Source organism: Staurois parvus, unplaced genomic scaffold, assembly GCF_062004578.1.
Source record: "Staurois parvus isolate SC_StPar_1 unplaced genomic scaffold, SC_StPar_1.0 ptg000145l, whole genome shotgun sequence".
Classification (NCBI taxonomy): Eukaryota; Metazoa; Chordata; class Amphibia; order Anura; family Ranidae; genus Staurois; species Staurois parvus.
The window spans coordinates 980,650-993,244 of record NW_028317941.1 but is presented as its reverse complement, the minus strand read 5'-3'; the positions used below and the strand labels follow the sequence as shown (position 1 = coordinate 993,244).

At 42.6% G+C, this 12,595-nt stretch overlaps 1 protein-coding gene across 2 annotated transcripts in view; it reads right to left on the bottom strand.

Moving 5' to 3' along the window:
* TXLNA (taxilin alpha) overlaps window positions 1-12,273 on the bottom strand; it is a 34,622-nt gene extending 22,349 nt beyond the window's left edge. The window contains exons 1-3 of one of the 2 annotated variants that reach the window (XM_089673839.1): window positions 12,158-12,273; window positions 11,542-11,697; window positions 6,339-6,632 (exon numbers count right to left, since the gene is read on the bottom strand). In XM_089673839.1, coding sequence (XP_089529965.1) covers window positions 6,339-6,632; window positions 11,542-11,680 — 433 coding nt within the window. In that variant the 5' untranslated portion in view covers window positions 11,681-11,697; window positions 12,158-12,273. Of the gene's footprint in view, window positions 1-6,338; window positions 6,633-11,541; window positions 11,698-12,046 lie in introns of both variants that reach the window. The other variant, XM_089673838.1, reaches the window with a different exon arrangement.
* Between the last annotated feature and the right edge of the window lie 322 nt (window positions 12,274-12,595).

Sequence of the window (12,595 nt, the reverse complement as noted above, 5' to 3'; positions counted from 1 at the left end):
ACAGTGCCGATTGGCTCTGTGCTGATCACATGCACTCTCCCAAGAAAAATGAAGAAAAAAAAAAAAAACCCTCTCTAGCAATACACACCAAACTGAGCATGTGACTACGGATTCAGTCTGTATCAGGTGGTCATTTCAACAAGTGGAGGGGTAGAGAAGAAAGGATCAAACAGCCTTTTTACACAATGCAGAGGATTAACCCCTTAGGTTTCACAGTGAGTATAACAAGCATGCTTTACTGCATATACAGACTGATTTTACGGTTATGGGTCTAGTATCACTTTAATTTGTTCCACGACTCTGGTCGCGAACCGAGGCAAATTTTCCCATAGGGTGCAATGTAAATCAGGTTAATCCGTTCTGACCACTACGTACGTGGTCGTGAACCGAATTTGGTCACCAACCGAATCAAGTTTTCCTATAAGGTTCAATGTAAATAGGGTTAATCCATTCTGAACTTTTTTTTGTTTGTTTTTGAACCACATAAATATGAAACTACAGTACAGTACGAAGAGAGGGAACACTAACTTTGCTTGAGATGACTTCTGGCATGGAGGACAGGAAGGGGGGGTAGGAGGCGGCTATTGTTTGGAGGGAGAGTCCCCCTCCATAAGGACATTGGGGAGATCTCCTTCAGGGGTCTCCTCTCTTTGTCTCTTAGCTGCATGCTCAGTTTTGGTGAAAAATCTGTCCAATGTCACTTGTCTTTTCCTGCGCTGCATAACCCTCTGGAAATGAGAGACCATGTTATCGTTCAGATTCAACACTCTGTTCGTTACAGTTATGTTGGGGTGGTGCTTCTCAAAAACATCATGGAACCCATTCCATTTTTCCATAATGGATTTTATGGCATCACTGCTAACCTCCTCCTCAGTGGAATACTCCTTAATAAGCGCACTTTGGAGTTCAGAAAGTTCTTCCATTGTCGGTTGCTCTTTATGTTCCTCAACAAGCTCTTCTATGTCTGCACCATCGACGTCCAGACCCATACTCTTGTCCATGGACACAATCTCGTCCACTACCTCTGCATCAGACCCTTCAAAGTCACAGTCTGACCAGTTTCCTCCAGGCTGAGTTTAATGTCCGGTTGATGCAGTGGAGAACATTGATATGTTTCTTCCAGAATTCTTTCAGACTCAAAGATGTCTCTTCAGTGACATTAAACACCTAGTGAAGAGCGCCTTTGTGTACAGCTTCTTGAAGTTGCAGATCACTTGCTGGTCCATGGGCTGTAGAAAAGGTGTCGTGTTGGGGGGGGGGGGGAAACTTGACCTTTATGAAGTCATAGTCAGCATCCATATCATGCACCAAGCCTGGAGGGTGTGCCGGTGCACTGTCTATCAGAAGAAGGCACTTTTCAGTCAGTTGGTTGTCAGAAAGATATTTTCTTACGGTGGGTGCAGTCATTCTATGAACAATTGCCTTGTGACCCAAGCTTTAGCATTGGCCCTCCATATGACAGGCAGTCTGGCCTTGTTCACATTCTGTTCCCTGAATATATGAGGGGTCTGGGAATAGTGGCTTAATCTTCATATCGGCACTTGCGTTTGCATACAGCAAAAGGGTCAATCTGTCCTTCATGGGCTTGTTCCCTGTCAGTGCCTTTTCCTTCTGCATGATATAGGTTCTGCCCAGCATCTTTTTCTGAAACAGCCCTGTTTCATCACAGTTTAACACTTGTTGAGCGACATATCTTTCTGCCTTCATGAATTCCGCAAATTCTTTTGTGTAGGCTTCTGCAGCGGCCTTATCAGAAATGGAAGGCTCACCATGTCTTGCCACACTGTGGATGCCACTTTTCTTGTGGAATTTTTCAAACCACCATCTACTGGCTTTAAATTCTTCACTTGCTGAACTTGTAGAGGGTTTTTTTTTTTTGCAGTAAATCACTGTGCAATTTCCTGGCTTTTTCACAGATCATAGCTTCACTAATGCTATCACCTATCAGATGTTTCTCATTGAACCACACTAACAAAAGCTTTTCCACCTCTTCCAGCACTTGCTTCCTCTGCTTGGTTAACATCTCCTTTTGCTACATCAGCTCCTTTGATGGCAGCTTTTTTCTTCAAAATAGTCGAGATTGTCGACTTCGCCATCTTGTACTCTGAGGCCTGATCAGTCACACGAATACCACAGTCATGCTTTTCTACAATTTCCTTCTTCAACTCAATGGTTATTTTCTTCACAACCTTATTCTTACCATTCTTGCTCTGCCTTCTATTTTTACCACCATGCTTGCTCTGCACATTCTTGTAACCTTCATTACCGCTCTGCACGTTCTTGTCACCTTCATTACCGCTCTGCACGTTCTTGTCACCTTCATTACCACACTGCACTCTCTTTTTAACAACATGCTTGCTCTACACATTCTTGTCACCATCATTACTGCTCCGCACTTTCTTCTTACCACCATGCTTGCTCTGAATTTTCTTTGGAGCCATACTGGATATCCGGTACAGTATGTGCTAAACAGCATACAAAAAAGCTAAGTGTGCACAGGGATGTACAGCACAGTATGTGCTAAAAAGGACACCAAAAAGCTTCTCAGTACTGTAAGTGTCTTCACAGTACACTTTCAGTGTCTGTCTGTGACTATGATCTTGTCTACAGGAAGTCACAACCACCTGACAGAGCAGGGAAGATGGCTGCGGCTCGTGTTCGTCAACCAAAGCGGAGTTCACGAACTGAAACAAATTTTTGCAAACTCTTCTGTACACGGACAGAGTTGTTCATGAACAGAAGCGTTCGTGAACTGAGGTATCACTGTATCTCAAACCAAAAAAACAAAAAACAAAAGAAGAATCTACCATGTAAAGAGTAAGGACATGCATTGTCAGGAGTTTTACATCTACAGTGTTGCATATCAGAAATTGTAGACCATTTGAATAAGGAAAGATTACAGCTATTTCAGTTAAAGGAAACCTATGCTGAGAGAAATAAGGAGGCTGCCACTGGTGACTGCTTTCTGAAAATGATAGTTGCCTTGCTGTCTTTCTCAATCACTAATTCAGAACCAGCGAGTTCCTGATCTGCTTTCATGATCTGGGTCAGGGAGCATGGCCTGCACCTCTATATGAGCAGATGTGCGGAAAGGTGCCCCCGCTTATTGATCTTGAAATTAATTTTTTCAAGCCTCAGATCTGTCCTCTCAAAGAATCTTCTCCCTTGACCAGGTGTAAGCCACAATGAGATCAGGCAAAGGATGTTGCAACAAGGCATCAAAAGTATGCCATATATATCGGCTCGCTAACTGGAATTTGTAAGCCTGACTCGTGGAGCAATATAGGGTCACTTGTGCACGCACAATGGAGGACACAAGTGGCCCTGAATTGGACCAGGAAGCATCCTTATTTCAGCCTTCATGCCTGTGGGCAAGACCGACATTGACAGCTGAATGACAAAATTGTCTTAATGAGTAGCCTTTTGCTATCCTCCAATGCCTCTCAGACCCCGTTCATGCATCTAAACCTTGGAACCCCACCCAGAGAGAGGTGTATACCCCAAATAAGAAATACACCTCATTAGAGACCATACCCCAGCCTTAGAAGGAAGAGTTTGTGATCTGGAGGATGCCGCTAGACGTTGACAAGCAGACGTCAAAGCCACTTTGCCGAGTACTGAAGAAATTTCTGTAATAACGGAGGATTTATAAAACAGGCTGTGATGTAACAACATTAGGGTGATGAAGTTCCTGGAAAAATCTGAGGACTCCAACCCTACAAACATTATTGAGCAATGGCTGCCGACCACCATGGGCATAAAAAACACCTTTCAACTCTCTTGAGAAAGAGCACAGGGTTCCTACTCCTCTTCTACCTCTAAGAACCGTCCACTCCTGTTGCTGTTATGCCTGTTAAACTAAAAGGACAAAGCTCATTTTACACAGAGTCCAGGACCTTGTTGAGATAGCATGTAAGGGCTCTAAGATCATGCTATTTCCCAATTTTTCTCCTGAGGTCTAAAAAGGAGAGACATTTCAGGAAGTCAAAAAAACAGCAATACATAATGTTAGTGGTGCACCGAAATGAAAATTCTGGTGCCGAAACTAAAAATTCAAAATGCACTTGGCCGAAACGCGGAGTTTTTAAAAATAAATATATATTTTTTTGAAAAAAATACACTTTGATTAAAAAAAAACAAACAAAACAAAAATATATACCCCAATTTTTTTGTAAAATATAAAAGAGGATGTTACGGCAAGTAAACAAATACCAAACATGTCACGCTTTAAAACTGCGTGAAACTGCGGTATTTAAAAATCTCCATGGGTGATGCTTTAAAAATTTCTACAGGTTAGCAGTGTAAAGTTACAGAGGAGGACCAGTGCTAGAATTATTGCTCTGGCTCTGACGTTCGTTTGAACACCGTTTACATATGTGGGCATGGCCTACATATGCGGGCATGGCCTACATATGCGTTCACCACTACATGTGAGCACGGGGGGGGGGGGGGGGGGGGCACTTTAAACTTTTTTTTTTCATTTCCGCACTTTCCCTTTAAAAAAAAAATTTAATCACTTTTATTCTTAATCACAAGAAATGCATGCATCCCTTGTGATAGAAATAATTAGTGACAGGTCCTCTTTATGGAGAGATGTGGGGTCAATAAGACCCCACATCTCTCCTCTGCAATGTAAAGCATTGGATCAAAAAAAGCGCATTGATCTAGTTCTTAAAAAAAAATAAAAATGGCCGGAACGGGAAGTGAAATTGCTCCGGTCCTCCAAGAACATAGAGATGAGTGGCGGCCTTCACTCATCTCTATGCCCAGCTCCAGGATCGATGGTTTCTCAGGTAAGGCTGAGAACTACTGAGCGGCGGCCGGTGAGCTTTTTCGGCACCTGTATTGGTGCTTTTGTTCATTTCGGCCAACAGGCGAAAGGGGCGTTTTCGGCCGAAACGTTTCGGTGCATCCCTACAAAATGTTAGTACATTATGCTATATCCAGCAGGTCTCCATGTGGTTGCACATGACGAAATGCATTTTTCAGAAACTCTGGCAATAGCTTCAGACTGGCTTTACAAACTTGGAAGGGGACTCTAAAGCCTGTTGTTTCTAGTTCTGCAAAGTGCTTTTACTTGGCTGTGATTTCTGTTTTTGGAATCTGCACTCCATGACATTATGCAGTATCAGTTTATGTTCCATGCTTGTTTTGGACTCCTTGTTCTGGGTCAGTGACACAAAAAGACCTAAAGCCATTTTAACGATAAAGTGGGTGAATAAGGTTCAGGAGATCAGTATTTTCAACACAAAACCAAAATCAAGAACACGGGAACATGACTTTAAACTAACTGGAGGAAAGTTCAAGACTAATCTCAGAAAGTACTATTTTACTGAAAGAGTAGTTGATGCTTGGAATAAACTTCTAGCAGGGGTAGTGAGTCAGTTAACAGAAAATAAAAAACCCCCCACGAAAAAAAAAAAAAACGGCCAAACTCGATGGACCACTCTTTTTCTATCGTCAATTTTTTATGTCGTTATGTTAATAGCATGACAGCAAAAGAACTGGCCAATAAGAAATTATCCACATAGAAGTCCTCTTGTTCTACAAGATGAAAAACTGTCCAGTACTGCCATCAATATGTAGTTAAATGAGATGAGCCTCGTCAAATATATGTCTCTGTAGGATTTGCTTCCCCTTTCATACTGGGTTTGAGTGTTCACATAATTTACTCCAGGAGAGAACTCCTCAAAGTAAGTGACAAAAACCTTGTCGGTATTAAGGGCAATACTGTAATGTATACTTATTTCTGTGGTACTGGACAGAGAGCAATCCAAACTTCAATTTTACCACTGAGCAATTTTTACCATTGCTTCACATGCTCAATTCCAGCACATTCTTCCTTGGATGCCAGAGAAATATGTATAAAATTACTACATTACATGTTCCTCCTACGTTTTCTTTTCATATTTAGTGGCGTTCTTCAATAGGATTTTGTAATTCAAAATATGTGCTTTAGAACTTTCTCTCTCTGTTAACCATATCACCAATCACAATAAAATGTGAAGGATGGTTGGAATCTGGTTAATGGCTGGAAGAGCCATATATAAGGCTTTCTGCATGGGAGACATTGCAAGGAGTCTGCAATAAGTGTGTTTGGGAAAAGCAATCCTGCTTTATAAACAGGGATTATTAGATCACCAGAATATTGACAAGTAGGAGATGGTGGCTTGATAAACTACAGCAATGCATGGATGAAAACCTGAAATACTGAGCAGGTAAGCTTTGCTCCTTGTAGGAATCCTTAGTTTGTTTTTAATTTTGACTAGAATAAACTTTTAAACATGTTCCATTTATGTTGCGCCAACAAAAAGCTAGCACAATAATACATTACTCACCAAGCCCCTTTGATTTCTTCTTATCTTGTACACGCTTTTGATCTTTGTCCGTTTCATTAATAGTTCTATTGTCTTCTGCACCTCGCATTTCCTCCTTTTCTCCATTGACCTCTGGCACCACTGTTTCTGCTTCTCCATTCCTAGATTCTGGAGGACCTTTGTCAGTCTCTTCAGGATCTGCAACCCCTTCTTGACCAGCATCCACACAATATGTATTTAAAATGTCTTCAAACTGCCGGCTTAGCTCCTCTGACACATCACACACACCAGGAGGATGACAGATGGCTCCCTCTCCTGCACAAGAACAACAAAAACTACAGAGATTCTTTCCTTGAGAGCTAAATCTGTAGTATTCAGCTGTTTGGTGCCCAAAATGTTGCCATAATAGGCCTTAAAAAACCTCCACTCTAAAATAATTGACATATTTATGAGCGGCTTAAAGAGTAATACCATTTTTTTTTTTTTAAGTAAAAAAATTCTCCTCCTGGGCGATCAATGTACATTGCAGTGATTTTAACAAATTTTGTTAGGGATTCCTACATTTTGTTGCTCTGAAGAAAAAGCAGTTTTTCTTTGTCTTTGGGATACTGTTTCTGAATGGGAGACTAATTAACTGTATTCAGTTGGTGCACTTGGAGTGCTCAGATGAGAAAAACTGGCCATAGGCAGAATGAAATTCAGCAGGAACTGGCCAAATGTCCATCCATCTATGGGCAGGCTCATTGTACTAAGGTTGATCTATTGATCAGCTTCAGTACATCCAGCCTGTTGGGTTTTCTTTGTACGATCACTGCCACTGGCTATTGCCAGCGGCCGTGATCATGCATTCTGACTACGGGGAAACCTCCCACTGTCAGAATACAACAGCGGCAGCAGGAGGGATTCCCCTATTAATGTGTTGATGGGGGAATCAAGCGATTTTCTTTCCTTCAACCTATGGTTGAAGGAAAGAAAACTGCATAATGAATATCCAGCCAAAATCTAGTGTGTCTGTATTCCCTTAGATGTGAGTATCTCACCAAAAATGGCATTTTTGTCCCAGAGGAGGCCTAAAACCCGATTTGTATATTAAGGCAGAGTTCCTCACACAAGCAGCAAATTACATTTCTGGACGTGTTCTGTATACCAACTGTATGTCTCCAGGAGCCATATTGCTTTGAATTTTTAGAAACTTACATTGGCTGCAGATTGAAAGGGAATGTCATTTTTAAGAACGGGAAATTACTATATGACTTGTGGAGTAATTGCATATGCTACATTTTTTTTTTTACTTGCCATATTTTTTTCCTCAAACCAGGCCACCCTTTAAGGTTCTGTTCACAATATAGCACTATACAGCCATGGATTAGACCCAGCCTGAATATTTCTAGTGTGCAGCTGGGGCAGAACAATGAAACACTCAGAATGGAAACATACAAAATTGTTGCACGTTTGAAAGACACCTGTACTGAGAGAAATTAAAATTCTGCCATTAATGACCTTATTCTGAAAAATGATGGCTGTCCCTGACTTTAATACTTTGATTTACTAATGTAAAGCAAGCATACAGATTTAGAAAGTCTGAACTACCATCCTGCTCTTTGTTACTGCAATTTGCCTTTTAACACATCTAATTTTGAAACCTTTTTTTTAAGTTTTGGATAGAGTAGGGAAGGGTTACACTACTGCCTGGTATTGATACCAATCTTATAAACAACTTGTATTGCCAGCACTTCCCTTTTCGTCTTACATTACCACCAAGTGGAGTCCCTGACCTGCACTCAGTTGAGTAACAGACTAAGTGTCTGAGTAACTGGCAGGACAGGAAAATGCGCCCTCCTCGTGAATTAAATGAAGAACGCTAAAGCCAATATGAAAGAGGGGTGGATGGGATAAGCAAGGAAGATCTTTATATGGTGAAGATGCTGGAATATCGTGGTGGCATTGTTACAAGTGTGGAGACACACAAGAAGAGTGACTTCAGTGCATATTACAAGTGCTGTGGTTGTTAACCCCTTCACGCCTAAAGGTAAAACAAATCTTAAAGCCTAAGCACAATTTTGCAACTTTGACATGTGTTAGCAAAACTGTACATTATCACCACAACTCACCAGGTGGATTATACCTTGTTTTTTTCAGGACAAATTAGGCTTTCATTTGGTGGTAAATGGTAATGGATATCTCCTGATTTTTTTTTTGGTTTTATTATCAAAGGAAAACTGACCCAAAATAGTAGAAAAAAAAACAAACTTTTTTTGAATGTAGTTGTATCCTTTTTTTTTTACAAACACTTTTTTCACTCTGAAAGGAGAGAGAGAGATACAATGTATCGCTCTTCTCCATTCAAGAGAGAAAACAAGGAGGGTGGGCTTCACAGTGACTGATTACTGTGATATCCAATCAGAGGCTTTCACAGCGATCGTGTGACCTGGAATTAGAAGCTCCAGGTCCCAATCATTAGAACAGGACCCAGGGCTCACACTGACACCCCGGTCTTTGTGCAGGGAGCGTGCCGTGTGGCAGGCTCCCAGCACAAAGACAGGTACGCAAATTAGTGGCTCCATGGAAAAAAGCAGAGTCCAGTGGGGGTCGATAATTTGCGTACGCTCGGCGCCAAGGGGTTAATATTGAATAGATTGCCGAATCCAATACAAGTAGTTTTGTTTGTTATGCAATAATAAACGTGACCTGGGATATTGAGCATATTTTTATTCCTATTCAACTGGAAAAAAACTCACTGTGGGATCTCCTAGATTGTAAGCTTTAACGAGCAGGGCCCCCGGTTTCCTCTTGTACCAAATTGTATTGTAACTGTAATGTCTACCTTCATTTTTGCACAAACTGTTGGCGCTATGTAAATCCTGTATAATAATAAACATATTGCTAGTTAATAATCAGGTGGAAATGATTTGTGTGTTATTTTGAATATACACTCACAGACTACTACTGGTGGGTAATGTGAGAGGGAGAAGGTAAGCGCAGGTAATAGTGGTTGTTTTTAAGATTGGTATCTCTAGCTATACCCACTAATAAGAGTGGAAAATGTGAGCAATCCCTTTGGGAAAGGACTGCCCTAATATGTGTGTTCACAGCCAAGTTTTTTTGTTTGGGATCTGCAACCTACTGGGGGAGATTTCCCTTTGTGTCTTGTCTTGGAAACACAACAGATAAAATTCTCTCCACAGTAAGGAAGGTCCTCTTTTATGCAGCTGTCACCACAATGTCCCCATTGGACTATTTTACCCTCTATTCCGGTGACAACTCAATTTTTGATTTGCCATCACTTTCATTCCCAGTTACAAAGGTCACCAGAACAAAATAAAGAGAATTATTCCTGTCTATGGGAACACGGACAGTAACAGAAACCTGACATATGTGAGGATTAGTCACCACTCTAAAAAATTAGAAAAGACTTTAGCTTTAGATACCCACTTAAAACCCATCTCTGAGGAAAGTAAAAATCTTCCCTTGGAGTCAAGTTGTCCCCCGCACTGCAAGATTTAAATGCTCATTTTGGTCTAGGGCACTGAGAACAGCAGTTTTACTTAAATTTTCTTCTACTCCCTTACACTCCAGTGGCAGACTGCTTCTTGGCATCCTAGCATCCAATGTAGGGCTATGGGCACTGTACTTGACATCAGAGAACCCACAACCACCAAACATAGGGCAAAAGAGGTTGCGGGGACCAGTCTAGCAGTCTGGTGGGACCCTGTGGGAATGCAGAATCAGATAAGTAACACTGCTTTTTCCAATCTTGTAGACCTAAATGAACATTTACCCCTTTTAGTGTAGGTGATTTCTGCTGGATGCACTGTGGCAAAATACCTGTGCAAATGTAGCTGCACTAAAGAAGCCAAGTGGTTGCCATGCACAGTTGCTCCACGTTCTGTGTAGGCTCTAGTTTTAGGCTGGTTTCACACAGATATCAGCTAGTATAAGAGCAGTGTAAACAGCAAGCTTTGACAAAACATTTTCAGAGCTTTCAACAAGCTTTGCTGAAGCTTTCAATGTACCATTCAACTCCAGTTTGTAAATGTTGAATACAGATTCTAATAGAGGAGTTGACTGTCACTTTAAACAAGCTTTCAATAAGCTTCAAGTAGTGGTGAAGCCTGCTAGCCTCTTTTAAAGTGTCAATCATAACTCCCATTATGATCTCTGTTCAACATTTACAAACTGGCACTGAATGGTGCATTTGGGGTAGATGTGCACGTGTGTCAATCCCTCTTGCCTCTGAAAACCGATCTGCATTCGGTTCACGCTGCAGAGGCTACTAACAGTCAGTGAGGAAGCGTCGCAATGCCTCTTCACCTATTTTAACCCCATTTTTGCCAGCAAATGCCCTGCAACCATGTGCATTGCATGCGTTGTGGGGCGTTTGTGGCACTTCCCCATTTACTTGAATGTGTAGCGTTGGCTTGCTGCCTACCAATCGCTACACATCAGGCAAAGTTTGCTGCAGGCACAAAGCATCATGTCTGTGGCATGTAACCTTGTCAGCTGTCCACTGCAGATTAAAGTAGAACGATAGGCAAAGCTTTTTTTTTCCATTTCAGATAGAATAAGGGAGGGTTATAACTCCTGTCTGGATTTTTTTTTTTTTTTTGCCATTTCTGTCCCATTGCGGAGATTTTCCCTCACTTCCAGACCCATAGCTAAACAGTGATTAGTGGTCATGTGATCACCGAGTTCTCACCCTTAGAGTCGGTGGGGGACAGATGCAGCATCGCTCTGATGCTGCATCTACCAAGGTAAGTATGATTTTTTAAAAATTACCATACTTCTCTTTTAAGGGGGGGGGGGGGGGGGGGGGAGCTGGCAGGTGGCAAAATCTCAGCTCAACTGAGCATTTTTACCTCCACTCCCCCTTCCCAATTGCAAGTCTGAATGTAGCCTAAAAGCTTCAACAAAGATTGCTGAAAGCTGTGCAGATGCTCTGTCAACGCTTGCTGTTCACACTTCTGCTATACAAGCTGAAGCCCGGGTGAAACAGGCCTTAGTAAATCCCCTCCCACAGTGTTGACTTGCAAAGTGAATTCCAATTTGCTTGCAACCAAAACACTGGACAAGCACCACCATGGGAGTCCAATGGTAGCAAGAAAATGTACATTCTGCCTTACTAGAACCATTTCAAGAGGCAGAAATGGTCCTGAATAAGAATACACTGCAAGGTGGAAGTAAGCTGAAAAAGAAAGTTCCAGAAGGGATGCAATGCACATCTTACCTTCGGTGCCAGGGGTGGTGGGACCACTTGGATCAGATGTACCGCAGAGCGTTGGATCTTGTGGCTGGCTGGGTGACGGAGTGGAGGAGCTCTGGGGAAGCTCGGGGTTTGTGCTGTTCTGCATTTCCTGGTCCTTCATTTTATACTCTTAGAACACTAGAAGTAAAACCACACAATGACTTACACATACTGCCAGTATAGGTTCAATTCACACAGCTCTACACAAGGACAGACATCTTTGTTTTCAGTCATGTGACTGGGATAGTGATCCCTCATTGGGCTCAGTTACAGAGACTTGGCTCTTCCGCTGGAGTGTGAGTCTGGTTCCCAAGTCCTGAGATATCACCAGCATCTGCCGGTATCCCTTGTGACATGGGTCATTGGATGTACAGTGCAGAGTAGTCACTATTCTGTACACTGGCGGACCCCCTGTGTGTTGCCCACTTTACGGTCTATAAAGAAGTTGGACGGCATCCTAAACCGGCTCAGCCCACCCTAACCTCACCTTATTCCGCCGCCGCCCGCTGGGGTTAACTCAGTTCCGGAAGCCAGCAGCAAAATCCCAGGCCCCGAGCCGGACATCCCTTGTCCAATCACCTAACGCCTTAACACTTACTCAGCCAATCACAGGCAGGGGTGGAGATAACGGAAGAACTCGCCCGATGTGGCCGTGTTGCGTTCCCAGTCCAAGCAGCAGCGTTAACCAAAGAGAGGCAGGGCGGGATTCTCGGCGCCACCGCGGAGACTACAATGCCCGGCATGCTTTGCGCGGCACTGGTCGTAGAACTTGTGCGCAGAACGTTGTAGAACAGTAAAGTACGGGGAGTGTGGGAGCCTGACTGACCTTGGAATGTGCGGAGAGAGGTTAGGTTAGGAGTGCTAAAGGAAACCATGGCGACGGTCCTCTTTGATACATTAGTAGGGGCTGGACTGGGTGGTTATGTAATGTGGAGCTCTTGGTGCGAGGAGGGAAGTCTTGCCTTGTGTAAAGCGCTATCACTTCCAGCAGAACTTTCAGTGTTTAACTCCCTTTGGCTTGAGGCAAAGTAGGAAA